Raw genomic sequence first — 26,595 nt, forward strand, 5'->3', positions numbered from 1 at the left:
TTTCCTTTGGGGCCGATGACGAAATACCTACCTCTCCCGGTCGTTGAGTTTATAAATATGGCTCCTTTTTCGTTTATTATTATTAGAGATCGTTTATTTGGATTTATTTTGAGCATAGGTATATTGAAAAGCGGCCTTTAAATGGAGTGTAAGTTGATCAGGGTGGCTGGATTACGATAGGTCAGTTGGGAACGAAATAGGTACCTACTACCTTTTTCGTTTATTGTTTTTGAAGAAATTGATCCAGTAGGCTAGTTGAATTGTGAACAGTAGGTCTACTCTTTCAAGCTTAGGCAGGTAGTAGGTAGTAGGTAGTACCTACCTATAGTAGCCTACTTAAATTTTTACTTAATTTATTCATTATGTACCCAGTTCTTTCGTTCCAATTCATTTTAAAGATTTGTTCTTAATTGATTCTTTTTGTAGTTCCTTCATTCTAATTTACTTTTTTAGATTTTTTCTTAATTTATATATTCTTTTTGTAGTTCTTTCATTCCAATTTAGTTTGAAGATTTGTGTAATTGACTGAATTATGTGTACATTGGTTAATCCTGCCACATTGTTAAATTCCCTTGTCAAATGTCATATGAACAAAAATCACAATGGTTAGATTAGGCTAGGGATTCACCCCATGTTCAATAGTGTAGCTGTAGGGAAAAGAAATATTGGTGAGGCCATACTGTATTGCGAACCCTAGGCTATTTATATCTGAACAGTTAGGCTTATCTTCTGTTATATGCATATACAGGCAGTCCCCGGGTTACGACAGGGTTTCTGTTCTTGAGACGCGTCGTAAGCCGGAACATCGTTAAAAATCCTAAGAAAACCTTACTTTTAATGCTTTGAGTTTATTAAAAACTATGTAAACTGCATTCTTATTGCATTTTTCATAAAAAAAAAAAAAAAAAAAAAAAAAAAAAAAAAAAAAGGTCTTCAAATATAGATTATTTTGCATTTTTGGTGTCATATTTCTTCTGCCAGATCAGTAACCCGGGAACTGCCTGTATATCTGTTAGGTGATCATTGGTACAAAAATCTCATGTATACATTTTCTTATTCTGTATCTAACAATAATGGGGGCTTGCCAGTACTCAAAACCCATGATTTAAACACTGAAGCACAAATATTAAAACCAAATATTCAAGAGTGGAAGTTACAAATTCAGAAAAGAAATTGCAGTCAATTTTTGTTCAAGTGTTAATCTTGTATTACTTCCTTGGACAAGACTTATCTATAGTGTAGTATTCATACTCGTATCACGTTAAACGATAAGGCAATTTCATTTTTGTACACATCTTCACCATTCACAGAAAGGGTATTGCTGTATTTTGCATGTGTAGTTATGTTCATACTTAGCCTATACGTATACAGATGTTTTTTGTTATGTAGCTTATATATACAGATTCTCTGAAAGTTCAAAAAGTAGAATGACAGTATTTTGTGTTAGCCTGAAATGTACTTTCACTTGGTTAGAAATGGTTTTGAATATATACTTAGGTGTCCAGTTCATAGTACAGTGGTCTCCTCATACTCGTTGGGGATGCGTACCAGATCCCCCACGAATGGTTAGGACCCGCAAATAGTTGGAACCCCTGTAAAAATACTTAAAACCCTATTTTGTTAGTTAAAACTCAGGAATACCCCAATAAAAACTTTTATACATTTTTTTTTTAGTTTTATCACAAAAAGTGCATTTGATGATGAAACCGGAAAAAAAGAAGAAGGAATTTTTGGGTATTTCTCATAGAAAAATACTGCGAATAGGCAAATTTTCCACAAATGATGTGGGGAAATGTTCCAGAGAGAAATCCACGAATTTGTGAGTCCACGAATCTGGAGAACGCAAATAATGGGGTTTCACTGTACATAGTGTGATGTTTTACCCTGGTCAAATGAAAAGTATTGAAGTGTTAAATTAATGTTTTGCAATATGGGTTGCATACGTCCTATATTCCATATGTTCTTTTGGTGCTATGTAAGTTTGAATTGTTATATCAGGAAGTTACTGTAGACAGCAAGTAAATTTCTGATACATGTTGTTTTTCGGGTTGTTGCCTATCTCATAGAATGAAAGAACTGGTTTCAGAATTGAAGTACTCTTCAGGAATAATATAGTATATATCGCAAGATCTCAACTTAATTAAGAGGTCCTATACTTTTTTTTGTAGAATTTTACACTTCATATCTGTGCGAGAGATCCAGACGATTTATCGGTACGATACAGAAAACTAAGTGCCAGACCTTACCTGTAGCGATTGTTTAGACTTTTGTACAATTTAGTCTTGCAGTTAATCAATCCTTTACAGAGGTGACTAAAGTTCAAAAGGCATAGGCATACTATTGGATTTATGGTAGATTGTTATAAACGAATACCAGCTTTAAGCTTTACATTTTAGGTCAATATGTGAGCTTACACACTGCTCAATCACTTGCCTTCAGTTTTTGTAAATTTGTTCTTATGAGACTAAAATCATAATGGACAAGCTAGACCAACTCAGGTTGTTCATAGGCCTACCCGATAGGATTTTCTTTTTTCTAGTTGGTCAGTGATAGCTGAAGCATGGCTTGTGCAAGAAATAAAGGTCTTTCATTCCTTTTACTATATCTCCTTTCACATTCTCTTTCTTTCATCTTGCTCCACCCTTGCCGAACAGTTGTTGCATAGTGCAGCTGTGAGGTTTTCCTCCTTTCACATCTTTCAGACTCAGTACTGAATGACCTCATAGGTCCCAGAGCTTGGTCTTTGGCCTGATTTTATGTTTGGTTCCCTAGGAATTTTTTTTTTTTTTTTTTTTTTTTTTTTTTTTTTTTTTTTTTTTTTTTTAATAAGGGAGCCTTTAATTTTTGAAGTTGTTTTTCCTAGTAGCTAATTTCTTTGTCTTGCTTTGCAGAAACTGTGGAAGCACATCAAGCACCGCTACGACAAGCCAGCCATCGAAGACGAGGAGGAGGAAGAGTGAATGACCCAAAGAACTCGTAATATAAACTAATGTATATTGTATTTTTGCAACTTTCATTCCATGTCATCAAAAACCATTGACGATTGCAGTAACCTCATGTCTTGTAAGTCTTAACAACTTGCTTTTCTTTGGAAGTGTTCTATACTTCCAAGTACTCCCCAAGAGAGAGGTTTTCATAAAATCTTCGTACAGTCTTTTTCTAAAGCGGTGACATTTTGTAAATATAACTTTTAGGATGTTGCATATTTTGCCAACTAAATTTGACAAGTTCATTTGAAAACGGAACCAATCCCATTCTAAGTTCACTGTACAAAACTTGATTATTTATCTGTATAGATATGTTTTTTTGGAAGAAAAAAAAGATTCAACTCTTTACGTCTGGTTTCTGTTATCCTTTTTCATTTATATGCAGAACGTTTATGTTTACCTCCTTTTGAGGCAAAGCCATAGGATGACAAAGTTCTTGCTTTGCAACTAGCTTAGATCCAAAGGGACATAGGATAATATTAGTACAGTATTATTATACAGAAGATAAATCCCTATTCATATGGAACAAGCTTATAGTGGCCACTGACTTGAAATTCAAGCCTCCAAAGAATATGGTCTTCATTAGAAAGAAGTAACTAAAGGTAACAGGAAATACAGAAAGAAGAGATCTGTTATTAGAAAATAAATTAATAAATTAATAGATAGATGATAATGAAAGTAGATTATTAAAATACAAGAATTGCTTTAGGTTGGTAATCCATTGCATCTTCGCCTGAACTTTGATGTTGTAATTGCACAATGTCCCTATGGAAGCTGTTCCGCAGTCCAACAGTGTGAGGAATAAAAGAATCTGGAACAGAAATTCAACAGTGTGGCACATTTACTGCGTATTATCAAATGTGTGAAAGGTTACCTAATTGAACAAAATTATTGTTGTTGGCGTCTGTGGGATAAGTTTGAAGTATGTAAAAAGGTTCACACGAAATAATAAACGATTCATCAAACATCAGTAATCTTTCATCACATTGTATTCCAAAGTGTTCGGAATGAGCTTTATTCCCATCGTCTCTTCCAGAAGTTCTTTCTTTGCAAACCAGGCGTCTATATACCTAACACTTAGTAGAATGTACCCTTGTTTCTCCATGTAATTTATCACTGCAGGAGCGCCACCTTCAACGTGGTTGATTTCAACGCACATGACCCTGACCTGCACCTTGTCCCAGGGCATTGTTTGTAATACCTGCAAGAAATGAGTGAGAATTAGGGTTTGAGATTTACAAATGCAGCCCAACTTGAAAGCTATTCTACACCAGGCAACTTGGTTGTATAGTGAAGCAGTGTTTGAGGTCCTCTTACCTGCATACGATGCGCATAAAATTTCCCAGGAATGGAAAACCAGTTCTGTTTTCATCTATTTAAAAATACAATACAGTTAGTACTATATTTCAGTAGAATGGAAATGTGGTTACAGGGATTGGAAAGTTTGCTTGGTACAGTTGCACCGTCTGTGACAGTTTCGAATACTCGTAGCTGTAGAATTTGATTCTTTCTAGCTAGCAAAGTTCTGCCTTCCATATGTGACTGTCAGTTTTAAGGTATTTGATGAGTTTAGCCAAATGCCAAACCATTACTTGAAATGATTAGTCGTAGTGATTTTATATTTTTGTTAACTGGGATTTCATGTTCCAGATATAATGTACAATGCTACTCTAAAATTCAATGTTAAGAGTTCCTGTAATTTTTAGACAGTACCAAGCATCCATATTACAGAGATTTTGAGATACGTAGGGTTTTCAACGTTAGCCTTACCTTTAGTTCGTCTCCTTCTACATCTAGTGACAAGAAGTCGATGGTGGTGATGTTCACAGCCAGGAGCATGGTGTAGAGTGGAAAAGTCTTGATGGCAACAGTCTTGGATGTTTTGTTTGTTATGTGGCTTAACCCCAGCGAGTTGTAATCGTAGACCCTGTCGAAGTTGTAATAAAGGGTGTAGGCCAAGTTTAAACTTATTTACACATTCTGATCCACCTCATAGAGGGGCATTGCCATCAGTGCACTGTAAGGATTACTTTAGGTTATTTTTATTTATTTATTTATTTTTTTTTTTTTTTTCAACATTCCTTTGGCCCATAGTTGCAACCCCTCTCATTCCTGACAGTATCTTTTTTTTTTCCGTCTTAGATTTCATGCTCTCTTAACAATTGTTGCATAGTACAACTGCGAGTTTAACTCCTGTTCCCTTAAAATCTTTATTCTCAATTTCCCTTTCAGTTCTGAATGACCACTTGGATCCCAGCGCTGGTCTTTGGATTAAATTTAATATTTCTAATTCCAATAATCTGATCCAGGCAAAAGTTGTTTTGTTAAAGGAAATGGCTGAAGGTGTGATAGAACTTAGAAAAGGAAATGGCTGAACGTGTGATAAACTTGGAAAAGGAAATGGCTGAACGTGTGATAGAACTTGGGCAAATAAATGTAAGAAAATGACTGCCACCAGATCTTAAAAACAGACTGTACAATGAAGAGAAAGAGGTCAGGATAGCAAAGAAATAATTAGAATTCTTAACATGTCAAGAATTTCAATAGGTTTCAAACTTAACTGACGAAGCCTTTTTTACACAACTTTTGACTGTTGCTAACTGATCTGACAGCATACTTATTATTATTTAGAAGATGAGCCCTGTTCATATGGAACAAGTCCACAGGGACCATTGACTTGAAATTCAAGCTTCTAAAGAACAGAGTGCTCATTAGAAAGTAAGAGCAGGTAAAGGAAAATACAGAAAGAAGAGGTCATACTTATTAAAAAGATAAAATGTATAAAATAAATAGCAAAAAATGTGTTAAAATGCAAGAACATCATTAGTGTAGTAAAGTGTGGAATGAAGAATAGTCAAAACAATGAAAAGAGGAAGACTGGCATTGGAAGAAAAGAAGTATGAAGTATAATACAGTGTGTATTTGGGAATGTTTATAAAGAGAGAGATGCTGTTGGAAGGAAGGTGTACAAAGAGCAATTGAATAGAAGGAAGGAGGAGACTTCAAAGTGTTGGCAGAGGGCTAGCGATAAAGATGGTAGAGATTTATTCTATACTATGGAAAGTGAGGCAGGTAAGCTACACAAGGTAGGATAGATATGGAAGTGACCATAGAAAGGTGGGTAAGTTGCCAGAGAAGACAAAGCACTATATAAAAACATTTAAAGAGTTTATGACACTTTCTGACTCTACTTACTTAATCTAGCCCTGTATCCTGTGTAAGAGTCATGACATACATAGTGATCATGGTAAATGCACTCTGCAGAAAGATTTCAAGATCCCCATCTATGAAAATGGATTGTTAAGTATCAGAGTTCATTAAACTATTCATCATTCTAGAAATTGCTTGACTTCTTATTTTTCTTAAGATTTATGTTCCTAATGGTTCAAGAAGTATATAAAAATAAAAAATTTTTATTGAATGGGTCCACCCACCATAATTTTTTAAGAGGAAAACTTAACTAGGATGGAATTTCTTCACAGACTGAGCTATAACATTTAAAATTGCTTCAGAATATGAGTTATATTATGTAATTCATTCTCTTATAAGATGCTGCCTGGGTAAACTGAGAAAAAGCAATGGAGTATTACTACCGGTACAGATATCTGACCTCGCGCAGAACTTACTTGAAGTGTTCGATGGCTGATTTGTTGGTGAGCGCAGCTCCGGCATTGATGGAGTAAGCCTTCCTCCCCTTCTTGGTGAGGTTCCTAAAACCTTCTGGAAGAGGTTCTATGAGGAGTCCTGTCCACCCCAGTTCTCTTTCCAAGAAGACCGTGTTACTGTGGGTCTCACCATCCAAAGCCCCCAGTTCGACAAAGATGCCGTTGCGCTGTAGATGAAAGTGGAGAACATCTTTGAGATTTTGTTGTCTGCTTAATGAACAAGAGGTGTCCCTAAATATTATCTGGCAAGACCTCACGTTTAGACCAGTAAGAGACTAGATCCTATGTTACTCAAGCTATAGCTTGTCTTTCACAAGAAATTATACCCCATCTGAATAGTGCAGACCTTGGTCTACGGAATAATAGACTGTTTTTCAGTTAGATAACGTCCAGTACCATAATTATTTTTAGCTTTATATCTATAAGATATTAGAAATCACTTGATTTTACCCAAAATCCCCACATCACTGCCAGGTCATTAGACCAAACAGTTATAAACCAATGGATCAACATCACCACATTATCAAAACACTCCGCCCACACGGATGAGACCTACCATCCCTCTAAGAAGCTCCTCAGTGAGGTAAATGCTCTGATTGTACTGGGAAAAGTATCTCCTCCAGTGTCTAGTAAAATTGTAAGGGACATCTCTTGGGGCAGGCGGATGGATCAGCCCCCTGACGTAGGATACAAGCTTAGGGTTGTCTTGGTACATGATTGGGAATGAGCCGTAAAAGACAGTGTTGTCTTTTGTCACACCATCAGGTTCTTTCGCAGGTTTATGGAGTGCCCTTTGCAAATCCCTCTTTCTGTACTGTCTGCCTTTGGTTATTGGTTTATCTTGCTCTCTTGTAATGTATCTTTCTGTGAGAGATGTGTCCAGGCTGTTAGGTACTGCAATAAAAATTTTTGGTTAATCTATGGGGCAGAAAGGGTGAAAAAAAGGACAGAAATAAGAAGGAAAGACCCACCTGCTACATTCAAAGAAAATTTCAGTCTTTTAAGTACCAAGATAATCATGTTTTTAAGGCAAATAGATCAATAATTGCCAATGGAATTAATATATTCATTCTCACAGTATTCCTCCAGTAAAATAAGAATGTACCACCAAATCACAAATTTATAGAAATCGGTTGCTCCACAGACAGAATATATATACCTACATTTTAGTATCGTGGATAACCTCCAATATTTTGAACGTGACTCCAAACTTACCCACCTCGTGAAAGGAGGAGAAAGCAACTCGAGAATATAACGGCCATCATGAGTGCAATTTGGCGCTGCTGACCTCTGTATCGTGACATGATTCTCTGAAAAAAAAGTTAATTATAGATATCTTGCGATGCCAGTAACAAACAAACAGTTACTTTGAGATTTTTTTTATTGCTTCAGAGTAATTTGGCGCAACTTATGCTCTACTTCTAATTTGTATAAGTTGGTTACAATTTATACTCTACTTCTAACTTGTATAAGTTTATTGTAATCGTTTGATTGAAAGCACTTTAAACACAGATATTGAGGCATCGCACTGCTCTCTACGATTGAGGAAACAAGTCTTTCATATAATTTTTTATATATTTTATATTTGCAAAGTTACTTAATACTCGCGATAGGCCTATATCGTAGTTCTCTAATAGAAAACTCCGAAACTTCATCATTTAAACAATTATCATATAGGTCTATAGGCTGCACTTTATGCCTGATTATGATACTATTAGACCTATAGTTCCATTAATCATTTATTAGTACTAATGTCATCTTGCATCTTAAACTGACTAGTCTCTTTAATCCTTGGAGTAATAATTCCATTATTCCTCCAAGCTTTAATCATTAAAACAAAGACAAACTTGTCTGTTTTGAAATGACTCCTCTTCCCATACATTTCTGATAATAGTAAACATAGGTCTATGATGCACTTTACGATTGATTATAGTATCATTGAACCAAGCTCCACTAATTTTCTCTATATTAATATCATACACTGCTTAAATTGACTTTACCCCTTCCATAATTAAAAAAAAAGAGGCAAAATCGTCTGTTTTTAAGTGATTTTCTTACTATATAATTTGAATAAACGTAATTTTCTGGATATGATATGAGGCGTTTTGCCATAGGCCTAATTTTGCTTACCATATTCCCTTTGCCAAATAAGTTTCAATTGGTTTTCTTCAATTTTGACTGGTCTAGATTAAGCCAGCCCTGTGCTGCCACGGACTCTTGCTCCTCAACCTTCGACTGAACCGAAAAATTAAGCAGCAAATATTAATATACTCTTTTCCTCAAAAGTCTGAACGGCTCCGGTTGACGTTGCGCTGTAAATGTATTATCGTTGAGGAAAAAGACAAGCTTATATGGAGGAAGGTGCGCTCTCTCTCTCTCTCTCTTCTCTCGCTCTCTCTCTCTCTCTCTCTCTCTCTCTCTCTCTCTCTCTTGTGTTTGCGTGTAGACAAATGAACGAGTTGGCCCTAGACCTAGTAAGTCTTAAACTTGACGCCATTTTCCGTCATTTTTATTAACATTCTAACCTTCATTTTTTGTAGATTTTCGTATATTGATTCATCAATCATGAAGATTTCTTATAATGACTATAAAGTCCTCCATGCTTAAGTTGTTAATGGTGACCCGGAATTTGAAAGAAGAGTAAAAAATATGTGATGTGTCTATTATTCTTCTGTCTTAATAAACTGAAATTCATCTCCATTTATGGTGTCAAAAGAAGAGGTTACATTGGACAAGCAAGAGAGAGAGAGAGAGAATCTTCTGTACGTGTGTGTGTACTAAAACGGAAAGGGAGCGAAAGAGAGGATAATTTTCATCCATTCTTTCCTATAACTCCGGAGGTAGCCTGTTTGGAGCTTTTACGCATGTCAGTTAGACTGTTAGAGGAAAGTTTGAATGATTATTATTATTATTATTATTATTATTATTATTATTATAAACTCTTTTCCAATAAATAAATATGGTGCTCATTAGGAAGAAATAAGAGGAAGTAAGAACAAATAAATTGATACATTAAAAAATAGATAAAAAATTAAAATATAAGGAGAATAGTTCTACTACTAGGGTAGTAATGCATTGGATTTTCGCTTCAACGTCTGAAGTTCCAACTGCACAACTTCACGACATACTGTGGGAGACTGTTCCAGTCCTTTATCCATCACACCGTTGGACTACGGAACAGCATCCCAGAGTAGTTATATGTCTCAGGCAGTTGGAATTTCAGCAGTTGAACTTCGGAGAAGTTCGACAGCGAGGCAAACATTTACGGCACTAATGCTGCTTCCGTTCAGCGAATGTAGTTGATCAGGGATCGATTATGAATGTGAAAGATCTCGGTTGAAATACAACTTATGATAAAGTAGCAAACAACAGACCATCCGTCGATGGTCCAAGTCATAGCTGCTACTGTTAGGAAACAGAAACCGACTGTAGCTAGAGTGTGCTTTCCTTTAATGTTTAAAAGGGACCATTTTCTGTAACATCTGCAGTATCCGTAACTCTCGGGAGGCATAAAACAAGCGAGGGTGCCGTTGCCAAGGAATACTCACAGGGACATTTTTTTTTTTTTTTGAGGCAACAAATGAATAGATTGGAGGAATTTAATACCTTTTTAAAACCTTATATAGATGTGCTTCACATTCTGTAACCAATGTTAGCCCTGTAGAACTCGTGTATGGTAGAAAATTTAGAACAAAATTGCCTGAGATACGTTCAGAATATACTGGTTGTGTTGATGAAATAAGAATAAGGGACAAAAATGTAAAGAAAAGGAAAGAGTATTATGATAAGAACTTCTATGTAAGAGGACAGGTAAGCGAAGGTGACTTAGTGGTATATCACTAAATTTCTCCAGTGAACCCCATCAAGTTCTTGAGAAAAAGGGTAAGAATGCGCTAGTTGAAAGTACTGAGGGAATACAATGAAGGAAAGGTGTTATATTGTACACACATTTCTATATTGCGTTTTCGATAACGATATCTTCGTGCGGCTGGCTACTAAACATTTACCATAGAGCGGGTTAAAATTTGTAAAGTGTAGATATTATTTCCTTGTAGATACACGCCAAGTAGCACCGAATTCGTTGTGACGAGAGCACGTGGACGAGAGGGTGTTAATGCTGCTGGGAACTTAGTGGACGAGCTAGACCTTTAAAGGCCTGCCTTATAAGATTTTGCTTTTTCTGGTTGGTCAGCAATAGCCAAAGTGCAGCTTGTATAAGAAACTCCATCATTTACGAAAGCTATGGTTCGTACCACTGCATCTCACTTGGCACACTGCAGGCATCGCGTAAGGTTCTTTGCAGCCTCTCGATTGTTCCTAGACGCAACCCCTGTATTTCCTCTTACTGCACCTTTGTTAATAGTATTCTCTTTCTTCCCTCCTAAGTTCCGCCCCCTCCCAAAAGCTGATTCATAGTGTGAGTACAAGGTTTTCCTCCTGTTTCACCTTACTGAATGACCTCATAGGTCACAGTACTTGACATTTGGCCTAAATTTTATGTTCCATTCCATTCCCTAGGAAGATTCCTTGTCTGTTTGTGTTTGTGTTTGTGGAAGAAGCTTTTAATTTTTGTGTGTTATGCTTTTTCAAGTCGCTAATGGTTGTTTCTCACTTTGCAGAGGCTGTGGAGGGACATGAAGCCATGGCCCCCACCTAGTACCATTACGACAAGCCAGCCATCGAAGACGAGGAGGAGGAAGAATGGACGACCCACGAACCCATAATATAAATATACGTAGATTGTATTCTTGCAACTTTCATTCCATGTCATCAGAAACTATTGACGATTGCAGTAACCTCATGTCTTGTAAGTCTTAACTATTTGCTTTTCTTTGGAAGTGTTCTAGATTTCCAAATACTCCCCCCCCCCCCCCACCCCGCCCCAGAGAGATGTGTTTGTAAAATTTTCGTACAGCCTTTTCCTCAAGTCGTGACATTTTGTAAATATAGTCTATAATGCTGCATATTTTACCAATTAGATTTGAAAAGTTGATTTGAAAAAGGAACCAATCCCATTCTAAGTTCACTATACAAAACTTGATTATTTATCCGTATAGATGTTTTTCAGAAGAAAAAACGATTCAACTATTTACTTCTAGTTCCAGTTGTCCTTTTATCATTTATGTGTAGTGCATTTATGTTCACCTTCTTTTGAGGCAAAGCCATAGGATGATATTAGCACAGTATCATTATTCAAAAGATAGACCTATATTTATATGAAACAAGCATACAGTGCCCACTGACCTGAAATTCAGACTTCCAAAGAATATGGTTTTCATTTGAAATCAATCACGGATGAAAGTAGGTAGGGAACTTGTTCTAGTGTAGTAATGCATTACATCTTCGCCTAAACGTTGAAGTACTAACTGCATAATATCCTCAGGGAAGCTGTTCACAGTCCAACAGTGTGAGAAGTAAAAGACCTCTGGAACTGAGAGGTTCGACAGAGTGGCAGATTTGCTTCGTATTATAAAATGTATGAAAGGTTTCCCATAAAGGCCTGTCCACACTAGGAAACATTGTTTGCAGACAATGTTTCCTAGTGTGGACAGGCCTTAATTGAACAAAACTATTGTTGTTGATTTCTTTGGGATAAATTTCAAGTATGTAAAAAGGTTCACACGAAATAATAAACGATTTATCAAACATCAGTAATCTTTCCTCACATTGTATTCCAAAGTGTTCGGAATGAGCTTTATTCCCATAGACTCTTCCAGAAGTTCTTTCTTTGCAAACCAGGCGTCTATATACCTAACACTTAGTAGAATGTACCCTTGTTTCTCCATGTAATTTATCACTGCAGGAGCGCCACCTTCAACGTGTTCGATTTCGACGCACATGACCCTGACCTGCACTTTGTCCCAGGGCACTGTTCGTAATACCTGCAAGAAATGGATGAGAATTAGGGGCTGAGGTTTGATAAGGAGCCTTCCTGAAATGCTATGCTATGACAGGCAACTTGATTGCACATTCAAGCAGTGTTTGGCGTCCTGATAACTGAATTACATTGCGCATAAAAATTCTAAATGCATGGAAAACTAATTCTGTTGTTTTATTCAAGAAATCTGGCTACGGTGACTGGATAGTTTGCCTGGTATAGTCACGTACATCTGCAATTCTGTTCAGAATACAGAGGCTACCATCAACTGTAGAAACTACTTCTCTTTCCAGCTAGCAAATTTCTGCTCTCATATGTGACTTGCCAGTGTTATAGCACGTCATGAGCTCAGCCAGTGTTGAACCATTACTCAAAATGATTAGTCTTAGTGGTCTTACTTTTTTCTTTTTTAAAATTGAGAATTTCTTCTTCCAGATACTGTATACAGACACTACCCTACTTACGAACATTCAAGCTATGAACATGTACCACAATTGACTTGGGTTTCATGCATCATTTATATTAATAAAGTGCTGTACTCTATAAAATACAGTAATGTATGTAAAGTGCCAAGTATTGTATTGTGTTTTAGGATGAAAAATCGTGCAGTAGGTCTACTGTATTGACTTTATATTCTACTGTATTACCTGAATAGGCAAGACGACCACCTTTTGAGTAATTGAAGATACGAACAGCCGTTCGGAACGTAAATTCAACATAGACTCAGCATCTGAGAAACCAACGAACATCCGTATAGCCTTACCTCTAGCTCTTCCCCTTGTACGTCTAGTGACAAGAAGTCGATGATAGTGATGTTTACGGACAGCAGCATGGAGTAGAGCGGAAACGTCTTGATGGAAATCGCCTCAGATGTTGTTGTGTTCATGATGTGGCTTAGCCCCACCGACGTGTAATCAAATGCCCTGTTGAGAGATACGTTGTAAAAGAGGACAAAGTATTGTATAAACATTTTAGTGAGATTATGACACTTTCAAGATTAACTATTATTCTAGCCAAGTATAGCCTATGTAAGAGTCGTGACAAATAATGCAGATTCATTTTAAAATCCTAGTGGGTGACAGTGGATTTGTGAGGTAGTTCATTAAACATTATTCAGGAAAATGCTTCAGACTTAAAACATATTTTCCTTAAGATTTGTGTTTCTTTCTGGTACAAGAAGTATACTAAAAATTAGGTTTTGATTGAATGGGTCCACCCACTATAATTTTTTCAAAAAAGGAAAACCATCTAAATTTCTTCACAGATTGTGCTATAATATTTTAGAATTACTTCTGAATATGCTTTATACTGCGTAATTCATCCTCATACAAGATGTTGCTTGGGTGAACTGAGAGAGAGAAAAAAAAAAAAACATTGGAAGACTAATACCGGTACAGATGCTTGATGGCCGATCTGTTGGTGAGCGCAGCTCCGGCATTGATGGAGTAAGCCTTCCTCCCCTTCGTGGTGAGGCTCCTGAAATATTCCTGAAGAGGTTCTATGAGGAGCCCTGTCCACCCCAATTCTCTTTCCAAGAAGACCGTGTTACTGTGGGTCTCACCATCCAAAGCCCCCAGTTCGACAAAGATGCCGTCGCGCTGTGGATGAAAGTGGAAGACATCTTTGAGATTTTGTTGCCTGCGTTTAGTGGACAAGAGGTTTTCCTGAATACTTTCTGGCAAGTATTAACGTTTAGACCAGTAAGTGACTGGATCCTCACCTATTTTGAACAGCACAGACCTTGGTATAGACCAAGTGACTGTTTTTCCAGTTAGAAAATGTCCATTTGCAGTAGATATAGAATATTAGAAATCACTTGAATTCAACCCTGAATCCTCCCCACCCCGCCCCGTCAGCGCCAGATCATTAGACCAAACAACCATAAACCAATCAATGTCACCAAACTTTTGTTTAACATTCCGCCAACAATTCGATACCTACCTTCCCTTTGAGAAGCTCCTCTGTGAGGTAAACGCTCCGATTGTACTAAGAAAAGTGTCTCCTCCAGTGTCTGGTTAAGTTGTACGGGACGTCTTTAGGAGCTGGCGGATGGATTAGTCCCCTGACGTAGGATAAGAGCCTCGATTCGTCTTGGTACGCGACTGGGAAGGAACCGTAAGGGGCGGTGGTACCTTCTTCAGTCACAGCGTCAGGTTCTTTTGTGGAATTACGGAGTGACATTTGCAAATTCCTCCTGTGGTACAGTAAGTTCTAGAAGTGAAATGACAAATCTCAGAATTGATCGTACATCTTTAGAAACTTGTGGGGTTGCCAGTTAGTATATTTTATTCCAATTATTGTCATCCTATTTATCTGATAATACGTATCAGTGATTAACTGTATAAGCACAGAAAGTATTTCCCCAGTGAATGATCAATGTTAGTTCAATAATTGTTTATTAAAAGAAAAAAAAATTCCCCAAAGAAACATCTGCGGCTCTCATTGTGTGATATGAAGTGTTCACCATAGGGTGGCAGCAGGAACCGTGTGCATAAGCCTAATATTTGTAAATTAACTTTCTACTTTTATAGCGTTATATCGAAAGTTATTATGATTTCTTTTATTAAAGCACAGAGAAGTTTAGCATCTGATTAAATGAAATATAAATAAGACAAGTTGTTGTAAAAAAATAAACGAAATCCAAGTTATGTGGGCGTTTAGCATTGGTTACATGGTTAGGCCTATTTCAAGAATCAAGGAAATATATTTTCCAGCTTGTTAGTTAATAATTTCATCGAATTTCTCGATTGTCAAATTTTTTGATGCGGAATTGGGTTTCAGGGTCGCACCAAACAAGTATTTTCGTAGGTTTCCACCTTTTTTTTTTTTCAGTGCATAAGTGAGACTATTCTTGTCCATACGATCCGGAGTGTGAATATGCTTGTCGAGCATTATTTTAATTCGAGTATCCCCTGTCATGCTCTCTCTCTCTCTCTCTCTCTCTCTCTCTCTCTCTCTCTCTCTCTCAGGACTTTTTTTTTTATTTATTTATCAGGTATAACCAGAGGTCTGTTTTAAGAATCGAGCACTAGGCCTATTGGTCATGTTCGGGGTGCTTCTTCTATAATATATATATATATATATATATATATATATATTTATATATATACCCAAAAAACTCATAAATTTCTGTTATGTAATAATACTTGACTGGATCGAACTGATTACTGGTTGTCAGTGGAAATATGAATTTGGGTGATATCACTCCCTTATGATACGCCCACTTACGCAAATTCAGTCTTAAATTTCACGGTTGGGATATGATTCGAAGATTTGAGGTAATAGGTTGAAGTGAAATAGGTAGAGTTAGTATTGTGGGCAGAGGTAGAGGGGGTGGGTGGGTGGGTGGGTCTGTCGTCTCCCTTCTTAACCAGATGGTGATTTTACGGGTGTTCTGGTTGCTTGCGACCGTCTTTCTTATTTTTCATATAGCGAGTCTGTTTCCCAGGTGCAACCGTGAAAGGACAGGTCCTGGTGTCGGTCCTGAAGGTTCTATCTTTGCCTAAATAACAGACAGTGGCCGTGCATTGTAAGCCTTGCAATGCCCGGAACTAGGCCTAGTCACCTGAAGGTAGCAACAGAGGTTAGAGCCTTTCTCGAAGATGGTGTTTTATGCTCGGTCCTAATAGCTAGAATCAGAACTACCAACCACCCCCAACTTCTCTATTGAATCTAGGTGCATTCATGGTTGATTATGTTTATTGTCGCGGAGATTTTCCCTTTACATTCTTTTGATACTTGCATGATTTTATGCATTTTCGCTAAAATAATTGATAATACACTATGATATTAAATATTTGTTTCCACATTGGTCGAAATATGTATTGGTAATGTTGGTAATCCTGTGTTGAACGAGAATTTCAAATTGTTTCATTTCTATAGTTTGAAGTAATAACTATACTTTAAAATAATTACTATTACCGTGATTTTTTCTTATGATTGTTATAAATACCATAGATTTGATATTTGTGCATCATATGTTAGCTTTATTTTGAGTGATAGAGCTTTCACTGTAGAAAAAATAACAAAGTTTTTCAGTACCGAGTTGTAGTTGCCAGTTAGTGAATTTCGAACGAAATCCTCTGAAATTTGTCGCTTCACATCTGGAACTTACTGTACGGTCTGCCATTGCTTATTGGTTTGTCTTGTTCTCTTTCGTTACGTTTTTCTGCGAGAGATGTGTCCAGGCTGTTTTGTACTGCAGTAAAAATAAATCCGGTTAATCTAGGAGGCAGGAAAGGCCCGCTTGCTTCATTGTGATAGAATTTCAGTCTTTAAGTACAAAGTAAATAATGTTTCTGAGACATAAATATGTAGATTAATCATTGATCCTGTAACATAAAAAGATAGGGTAAATGTAACACCCAGTGGAACACCACATCACAAGATATCTGTTGTCTTTTTTAAAGTTTCGGTTGGCCCAAAGAAAGTAGGTCTAATTGCTTTCCTGCTAAACCAAATAGCCCATATATACCACCATGGGTTGTTGCTCCCCCAGACAGTCCATACATACCTACATTTTGGTAATGGATTACCTCCAAAATTTTTATTGTGGTGAACGTGACTCCAAACTAACCCACCTCGTGTAAGGAGGAGAAAGCAACCCGAGAGAATAACTGCCATCATGATTGAAATTTGGCGCTGATGACTTCTGTATCGAGACATGTTTACCTAAAAAACAAAAATATTATTGAGATCATTATAGATATCTTGCGATGCCAGTTACATTAAACTGTTGCTTTATATACTTTAAAGTCATTTGACGCGACACATGTTCTACTTATAATTTATTTATGTTAGTTACTGTTGTAAATTTATTTGTACATATACATTTTCTAACCTTTAACGAAGTCACTGCTAAGAGCTACAAAGTAACTATACCCCATTTTCTTTAGTATAAGCTCTGCAGAAAAAATTAATATTATATTTTGAATAACTTGATTAACTTTACTTAGCATTTAAAATATTTGATAGATAGATTTAATAAATAGATTTAACTGTCCCTTCAAATTATTTAAGAAATTATTTAATTGATTTGGGGAGTGATAAGAACCATTGACCTGATATAGGCCTTTTCAAGGGGTAGGATTAGGTCGGGCGGGTTTTTTTGGGGCTTGTTCAAACGGACGGCGAGCGAAGAAGGCGACAACTAGGTCGGCGACTTCGCCCTTTTAAGTTTAATTTACGTTGTGTAGGGTTTAGAAATTAATAACCCTTTAAATAATTGGTTTGTATGATCTCCTTTCCTGTTTGTACCTATCCTAAAACCTCATCCTATCCAAAATCCTTATCTGCAACCAAAACTTTTAACAGCCTTCGTCACTGATCGGTCGACGGAAAATTCGGTAAGTGGAATAACATTTCTTATCAACGTACCAATTTATTTCCACGAATGCGATTAGAGGTCGCTGGGTTTGCTGATTAAATATATAGGATTTGTTTTTAGTTTACACGTGAATTAAGAGGTGTGTGTCCAAACTGGGTTAACTTGAAGGTAGGTCAAAATACTAATTTTCCACAAAGACTAGACCGCCATTATTGGACGGCTGATTTGAGCCAACGGACTTTTCGTTAGGGAGCGGTTTCGTCTTTTAACGTTTAACTTACGTATTTAACTTAACTTACTTATTCAAGACGTAATACACTGTTTTCTTTATTTCCTTTGACTAAATTTTAAGCCCTTTTACATAGTTAGGCTATTGTAATATTGGAGTTTGTGAGAATTAATTAGGCATAGACTCAGATTGAATAATTTTACAAAGGCTTATATAATTATATGGGCGTAGTAATAAATTTAGTCGAAATTAGGTCTGTCTGTTTACTTAGCATTACTATTCGGGATTAGTTTACTTTAATTTTACTTTAACCGGGTCGGAACTTAATAGAATTCTGGGACCAAACTGAACTACCCTGGGAATTTTATGGCCTTGGTTTGATTTATTCATAGTCCTATTTAGATTAATTGCATTTACCTGAATTACTTTTACCGGAATTTAACTAGCTTACTTAAGCTTACCAAGCAATTATTAATCCTTTGGATTTTCTGGCACAAGTCTGAAAACACGTTAGGCGCACGGAAGAATTGTGTGCTTAACAGCCCGTTTTATACCATTTACTAAATTACTACTAGAGAACACTCAGTGGAAGGAATTACCCTTGTAATTTTGTAGAGTATATTCCTTCGATCTTCCCACTGAGCGAAACAAATTTCCCACAAAGGAAGATTGGCATCCTCAGCGGGATGTTTTAAGGCCTGTGTTGTTGTCCAAGGATTTTTTTGTCTTGTTACCTTTTAAACTCATAAAATGTCTGCGACACAATTAGCATATTCCCTCCGACTTTATGAGGAAAACTGCAAGGATTTGTGCACAACTGCTGTGGACTTGATTCAAAGGGCAAGTGATGTTGAGTCCTCGACCTTGGAGACATATCGTCTTAGGCTAGAGTCTCAAATAAAGAAGTATGAAGAACTCAACTTTAAGTACTTAGTTCAACTTGGAGAAGAAGGGTTCTCTGAGCAAGACCCTGATAGAACACAGCTCACTACAAAGCGGCGTCATGCCAACCAAGTCATCACAGAGAGCACTGAAGTTTTGGAGAAACTAAAAATCATTTGCATGGAAGCCAAACCCCAGAGGAGTATTTCAACAGAGTTTAGGCCATGGCATAAGGTTAAGTTGCCGTCTTTATCACTCCCGGAATTTGAAGGGACAGATGAAGAATGGCCCCCTTTTTGGGATGTTTTCGAGTCTAACGTTCACTCTCGTCCAGACTTGAGAGCTGTTGACAAATTTAATTACCTGAAGGGATGTTTGAAGGGTGAAGCTCTAACTCTGATTAGAAATATTCTTGTCACGAATGAAAACTATTTAGACTCCATTGACCTGTTGAAGAAAACTTATGCTAATCCAGAGAAAATAATCTCATCTCTAATTTGTCAACTAGCAGGCCTGCCTAAACCTTCTGCAGACCTGGATTCACTACGTGGCTTCTGGACTAAACTTGAACAATATGTTAGAGGCATAGAAAGAAACAGACCTAATTCGGATCACTGTACCTGGACGCTTGGACCTCTAGTTTTTCAAAAACTACCTGGCAAGGTGAAAGAACAAATCCAAAACAAGTGTGGACAGGACTACCCCTCACTCCTAGATATTAGAGAGGGGCTAGGAAAGATAATCCTGACCTTGTCTTCCTTGGATTTTGAACCCAGGGATAAGAACAAGGATTACTCCCAAAGAAAACCCAAGCCTAACCAAAGTTCCAATAGACCAGTAATCAGACCAAACTCAGGTTAGTTCTTACACCCCTAAGAAAAACGAAGTTACGAATCTGAGTATTTCTGTCACTCCAGGACAGCCTAATAAGACCGCTAGAACTCAAAGTTGTGTATTCTGTGATAGACCAGAACATAAAGCCTACCAGTGTGACATTTACAAGACCACACAAGAGCGCATTTCAAGACTTACCGCACAAAATCGTTGCGTGAAATGCACTTCACCTAACCATAAGACCACCGATTGTCTGGTGAAGTTCCACAAATGTCTGTCGTGTAAAACCGGACTACACCATTCAGCATTGTGCCCTGACTCCTCAACTGAGGTCTCTGCTGTGAACTATTGTGGAGACAATGACAGTGACAAAGACTTAAAGTCACAAACAAGTGGAATTCTCCCTACCGCCTTAATGAAAGTGGTGTGTCCGCCCTCAGGCAACACCAAGGAACTTAGATCACTGTTTGATTCTGGGGCGCAACGTACCTTCATCACACAAGAGGCAGTGGAAGAGTGTAAACTTGTACGAGACAATCCTGTCCAACTGAGCATCAGTGGGTTCTGGGATACCAAAGAACCTAGAGAATATAGTACGGTCACTGTACCTGTCAGGGTAAACGATGACAGCCTTGTAACTTTAAAGGCTATTGTCGTACCTAAACTACCTCAGAGCGCTAGGCCTCGTGGACTCTGTAAGATAGTGTCTGAACTGAAGAGCCAGAATGTCACCCTAGCTGATCCTAACTTGTCAAGTAGTCAGATGGACCAGGTGAAACTGCTTGTTGGCATAGATCACTACTTTGACTTTATCCATTCTCCACAAGCAAACGGAGTGAACCTGATTAAGTCCTCCTTAGGATATCTGGTCGCTGGTAAACTGCCTAGTAATGACACCCCTATCAGTGCTCATTCTGTAACTGTAATGAGACTAGCAGTTGATGAACCTTCCAAAGCTGCTCTAGAGATACCACTTGAGATGTCTGATAGCAAATTTGCTGAAGACCCCATCCAACAGCTTTGGACCCTAGAATCAGTCGGAATCGTTGATCAAGATATGTCACCTGAGGATAAATTTGTGCTGGAAGAATTCAAGAATTCCATCAATATGGTTGAAGGACGATATGAGGTATCTCTCCCCTGGAAAGTCGATAAGAAACAACTCCCTACCAACTTAGCACTCTCGAGGAAAAGACTGAACAGTACTATTCACAAGCTGAAACAAACTAATAAGTATCTGGAAATTTATGACCAGATCATCAAAGAACAACTGTCTCTCGGCTTCATTGAAACAGTGCCAGAAGAAGACCAAAACCGGACAAATGTCCATTATTTACCCCATTTACCTGTGATTAAGGATTCAACTACAACGCCCATTCGTATTGTATTTGATGCAAGTGCCCGGATGGACAAGCAGGCCCCTAGCCTGAATGATTGCTTATACTCTGGCCCATCCTTGACTAGTCATTTAACCGACTTGTTGTTGAAATTCCGTCTCGACCCATTTGCGGTATCGCAGACATCAGCAAAGCCTTCTTACGGGTAGGTCTCCAACCTAGGGATCGTGATTATACACGTTTCATTTGGCTAAAAGATCTTAACAATGAAAAGGACCTTCAAGCCTATAGGTTTAGATCAGTTCTCTTTGGAGCCACCTGCTCACCTTTTTTACTCCAGTCAACCTTGCAACATCACTTTGAAACCTACCCCACTTCACCTGAAGTTAGTTTCCTCATGACCAAATTTTATGTGGACAACTTAATTGGTTCCTTACCAACAACAGTCAGCCTCTACAGCCTTTACAAGGTTGCAAAGGAAGTCCTGTCAGATGCCGGAATGCCTTTAAGAGAATGGATCAGTAATGACCCAACCTTCAACGAAATGGTAAAACAAGAAGGTGATGGAACAACAGAAGGCTCAGATCTTGTCAAAGTTCTAGGACTTCATTGGAACTACAAGACTGACCACTTAAGCATAAAACCCCCTACCTTTGAGGAGGCTCCGCTTACCAAACGGCTACTTTTGAGCAACCTTTCAAAAGTATTTGACCCTCTAGGATTGTTTGCTCCCATAATTGTACGAGCCAAAGTTCTTATGCAGAAGATCTGGAAACTATCTAAAAGGTGGGATGATGTTTTGCCACCAGAACTTCAAGAAGAGTGGTCGAAGATCAAGAAAGACCTCGAGAACGTATCATACCAGGAATTCCCACGCTTCACAGCCAACAGAGGGACCAACTACTCTCTTCACGTATTCTGTGATGCTAGTGAGAAGGCCTATGGGGCTGCAGCCTATTTGATGGACCAACACGCAGGTGCGAACCTAGTTTTCTCTAAGCAAGAGTCGCCCCTCTCAAAAAGAAAAGCATACCACAACTTGAGCTGACTGCCAACTATAGTGCAGTCAAAATAGCTGACTACCTCAGAACCGTTTTCACTACTGATGGTGTCAAGATTACTGACACTGTCATATGGTCTGACAGTAAAGTTGCCCTACACTGGATTCAGAACAACAAATCTAAAAACATCTATGTCCGCAACAGGGTGAATGAGATAAGTCAGGTCACTGAAGTGAGGTACCTCTATGTACCTGGTGAAGAGAACCCAGCAGACCTTGTCTCTAGAGGAATTTCCATGCGGCAGTTTAAGAAAAGTCAAATTTGGTTCATGGCCCAAGTTGGCTCCCGAACCCAGAGATGTGGCCAGAGCAGGCAGATGTATCTACATGCTACCCACCTGAAACACCTGAAGAAGTTTTAACTACAGTTGTCAGTGAAGAAGCTACTTGTCCCATAGAGATCCGTAGGTTCGCTTCCCTTCCTAAACTTATAAATGTCACTAAGCTAGTAATTAAGTTCACTAGGCTCCTTAAACGTACCATTGGGAATCGTAAAACTAAGAACTCGGGACCCGTAAACTCTGAAAATGTCGAAGTACAGAACTCAGAAGCATTACGAATTCTTATTTGCTTCACACAGAGTCAGTATTTCCCAGAGGAGTTGTCCTACCTTAACAAGAATTCCCACAAAATTCCAGCCAGAATTAAAAGCCTAGGCTTGTTCCTGGATGAGAATGGACTTTTGCGATGCACTGGGAGACTACAAAATGCGGACCACCTTCCATATAGCAGTAAATTTCCTCTGCTTTTACCTCCAAATTCTCCTTTGACTGGACTTATAGTCATTCAAGCACATGAAAATGTTCTTCATGCAGGCGTTCAAGACACAATTTGCAAGGTGAGAGAAGAATACTGGATACCAAGACTGAGACAGTGTGTCAAGAAGATGAAAACGAAAGTGTCACCTATGTAACCGTCTGGAAGGACCTGCATTGCGCAGGCCTCCTCCACCACCTCTACCGGCTTGCAGAGTGAACAGTCTCCGGCCATTTGAGGTGACCGGAGTAGATTTGACTGGACAAATTCTTATCTGCAATCCAGCCACTAAAGAACTAGACAAGGTTTACATAGTCGTATTCACTTGTACCTCAACACGAGCTTGTCACCTGGAAGTGGTAAAAGACTTAACCAGCACTGCCTTTCTCAATTCCTTCAGGCGATTCACTGCACGAAGATCTTGCCCTCGTCGAATGATTTCTGACAACGCCACTAACTTCAAAACTGGTTCTTCCTTGATTCAGTCCTTGTATGATGACACTGACGTACAGTCCACACTGACTAGGGAAAATTGTAAATGGACATTCATCACACCTAGGGCACCCCATCAAGGAGGCTTCTATGAGAGGATGGTTGGCAGTGTGAAATCAGCACTAAAGAAAGCTATATTCAAGAAGAGGATTAATTCTGACGAACTGAATACCATTGTCACTGAGATAGAGCGTCGTATTAACAATAGACCTCTTACATATGTGGATGCTACATCTCCAGATACCGTCGATGCCCTTACCCCTTCTCACCTGTTGTGATGGCTACCGTTAAACTCGTTACCCACTACCATAGACCGGACTACCTGAATGACCCAGATTTTGAGCTTGACCACAAACAATGTAATGAGAGATTCAAGTTTGTATCTCAGGTAATACATGCATTCCAAGAACAGTGGGAGAAGGAATACTTGCAGTCCCTGAGAGATAGACACTATTTCAACGGGGATCCAACCCAACCGTTCCAAACCAAGATTAAAGTAGGAGATGTGGTGTTAGTACATAATGACACCCCTCGTTGCATGTGGAAATTGGCAAGGGTCATTCAGCTGATGCCCAGCTCTGATGGACTGGTCAGAGTTGTGAAGCTACAGACCAGCAATGGAGAGACAACTAGGTCAGTTGACAAACTTTACCCGCTGGAGGTCTCTAAGCCAGAGGATATGTATACTGTAGAAGCTGCGGAGAAAAATGTAGGAGACAGTAAAAATTCTGAAGGCTATCAAGCAGAAGAGAGACCGAAGAGAAGAGCCGCCACCAACTCGAGGCGATTCTTACAGCAGTTGATTAATGATGAAGCTGTTTAACCTAACACAAAACTGTGTGTTTTGTGTTATCTCCCCCGGGAGGATGTTGTAAATTTATTTGTACATATACATTTTCTAACCTTTAACGAAGTCACTGCTAAGAGCTACAAAGTAACTATACCCCATTTTCTTTAGTATAAGCTCTGCAGAAAAAATTAAATATTATATTTTGAATAACTTGATTTAACTTTTACTTTAGCATTTAAAATATTTGATAGATAGATTTAATAAATAGATTTAACTGTCCCTTCAAATTATTTAAGAAATTATTTAATTGATTTGGGGAGTGATAAGAACCATTGACCTGATATAGGCCTTTTCAAGGGGTAGGATTAGGTCGGGCGGGTTTTTTGGGGCTTGTTCAAACGGACGGCGAGCGAAGAAGGCGACAACTAGGTCGGCGACTTCGCCCTTTTAAGTTTAATTTACGTTGTGTAGGGTTTAGAAATTAATAACCCTTTAAATAATTGGTTTGTATGATCTCCTTTCCTGTTTGTACCTATCCTAAAACCTCATCCTATCCAAATCCAAAACCTTATCTGCAAGCAAAACTTTTAACAGCCTTCGTCACTGATCGGTCTGACGGAAAATTCGGTAAGTGGAATAACATTTCTTATCAACGTACCAATTTATTTCCACGAATGCGATTAGAGGTCGCTGGGTTTGCTGATTAAATATATAGGATTTGTTTTTAGTTTACACGTGAATTAAGAGGTGTGTGTCCAAACTGGGTTAACTTGAAGGTAGGTCAAAATACTAATTTTCCACAAAGACTAGACCGCCATTATTGGACGGCTGATTTGAGCCAACGGACTTTTCGTTAGGGAGCGGTTTCGTCTTTTAACGTTTAACTTACGTATTTAACTTAACTTACTTATTCAAGACGTAATACACTGTTTTCTTTACCTTGACTAAATTTTAAGCCCTTTTACATAGTTAGGCTATTGTAATATTGGAGTTTGTGAGAATTAATTAGGCATAGACTCTGAATAATTTTACAAAGGCTTATATAATTATATGGGCGTAGTAATAAATTTAGTCGAAATTAGGTCTGTCTGTTTACTTAGCATTACTATTCGGGATTAGTTTACTTTAATTTTACTTTAACCGGGTCGGAACTTAATAGAATTCTGGGACCAAACTGAACTACCCTGGGAATTTTATGGCCTTGGTTTGATTTATTCATAGTCCTATTTAGATTAATTGCATTTACCTGAATTACTTTTACCGGAATTTAACTAGCCTACTTAAGCTTACCAAGCAATTATTAATCCTTTGGATTTTCTGGCACAAGTCTGAAAACACGTTAGGCGCACGGAAGAATTGTGTGCTTAACAGCCCGTTTTATACCATTTACTAAATTACTACTAGAGAACACTCAGTGGAAGGAATTACCCTTGTAATTTTGTAGAGTATATTCCTTCGATCTTCCCACTGAGCGAAACAAATTTCCCACAGTTACAATTGTTTGACTTAAAGTACAAAGTACTTGAAACATGCAATAATTGAAGCATCTCTGCACTTTACGTTTTAGGAAACAAATTTGATATAATTTTTTTAACATTTCATACTATTTACATAATTATTTGAATAATCTCGGTAGGCCTACATCGTAGTTTTCTAATAGAAAACAAGAGAGACATCATTTGAACGATTATCATATAGGTCTAGGTTGCAAATAGCATATATTTGATTAAGGTACCATTAGGCCTAGTTCCACTAATCATCTATTAATGTTATCCTACTTGGACTGATTTGTGCCTCTTTAATCATTAAAACAAACATAAACTTGTCTGTTTTGAAATGACTCCTGTTGCCATACATTTCCGATAATAGTAAATATAGGGGTATGTTGCACTTTATGATTAACTATAGTAACATTGAACTAAGTTATACTGATATTTTTTTTCTAGATTAATATCATACACTGCTTAAATTGGCCTTACCTCTTCCATAATAAAAAAGAGAGACAAAATTGTCTGCTTTTAAGTGACTTCTTACTATATAATTTGAATACACGTAATTTTCTAGATGGGATATGAGGCGTTTTACCACAGTCTAATTTTGCTTACCTTACTCCATTTGCCAAATAAATTTCAATACACTTTCTTCAATTTTGCCTGATCTAGGTTATGCCAGCCTTGTTCTTGCACGTTCTTGTGCTGCTCAAAACTTGACTGGGCTACGACATTCTGCTGTGAACAGAAAACTTAAAACAGCTTATAAATATTTAACATTTTGGCTCTGGCTGACGCGGCTCAGTTATAACTGTATACCGATATCCATCAAGGAAAAAGACAAGCGCATATGAAATGAAGGTGAAGTG

At 37.9% G+C, this 26,595-nt stretch overlaps 2 protein-coding genes across 6 annotated transcripts; one reads left to right on the forward strand and one right to left on the reverse strand.

Annotated features, from left to right (window-relative positions):
* Positions 1-3,665: 3,665 nt before the first annotated feature.
* LOC135213114 (uncharacterized) lies at positions 3,666-26,595 on the reverse strand. Of its 5 annotated transcripts, XM_064247011.1 has the most exons (10): positions 26,342-26,592; positions 17,111-17,201; positions 14,472-14,724; positions 13,920-14,128; positions 11,897-12,083; positions 7,872-7,962; positions 7,209-7,546; positions 6,614-6,819; positions 4,758-4,914; positions 3,666-4,188 (listed from the first exon to the last, which is right to left on the reverse strand). In XM_064247011.1, exons 6-10 carry the CDS (start codon positions 7,954-7,956, stop codon positions 3,955-3,957), a joined length of 1,020 nt encoding a protein of 339 aa, XP_064103081.1. In that variant the 5' UTR covers positions 7,957-7,962; positions 11,897-12,083; positions 13,920-14,128; positions 14,472-14,724; positions 17,111-17,201; positions 26,342-26,592; the 3' UTR covers positions 3,666-3,954. The 5 variants fall into 5 exon arrangements, with proteins under 5 accessions (XP_064103081.1, XP_064103079.1, XP_064103083.1 ...); XM_064247009.1 differs by lacking the exon at positions 11,897-12,083 and having other exon boundaries at positions 7,816-7,962; positions 26,342-26,595; XM_064247013.1 differs by lacking the exon at positions 11,897-12,083.
* Positions 18,836-21,347, forward strand: LOC135213333 (uncharacterized). Its single transcript, XM_064247309.1, has 2 exons — positions 18,836-19,823; positions 20,107-21,347. The coding sequence occupies exons 1-2, from the start codon at positions 18,836-18,838 to the stop codon at positions 21,345-21,347; spliced, it is 2,229 nt and encodes a 742-aa protein (XP_064103379.1).

The sequence above is a fragment of the Macrobrachium nipponense genome, chromosome 42, assembly GCF_015104395.2.
Source record: "Macrobrachium nipponense isolate FS-2020 chromosome 42, ASM1510439v2, whole genome shotgun sequence".
In the NCBI taxonomy this organism is placed as follows: domain Eukaryota; kingdom Metazoa; phylum Arthropoda; class Malacostraca; order Decapoda; family Palaemonidae; genus Macrobrachium; species Macrobrachium nipponense.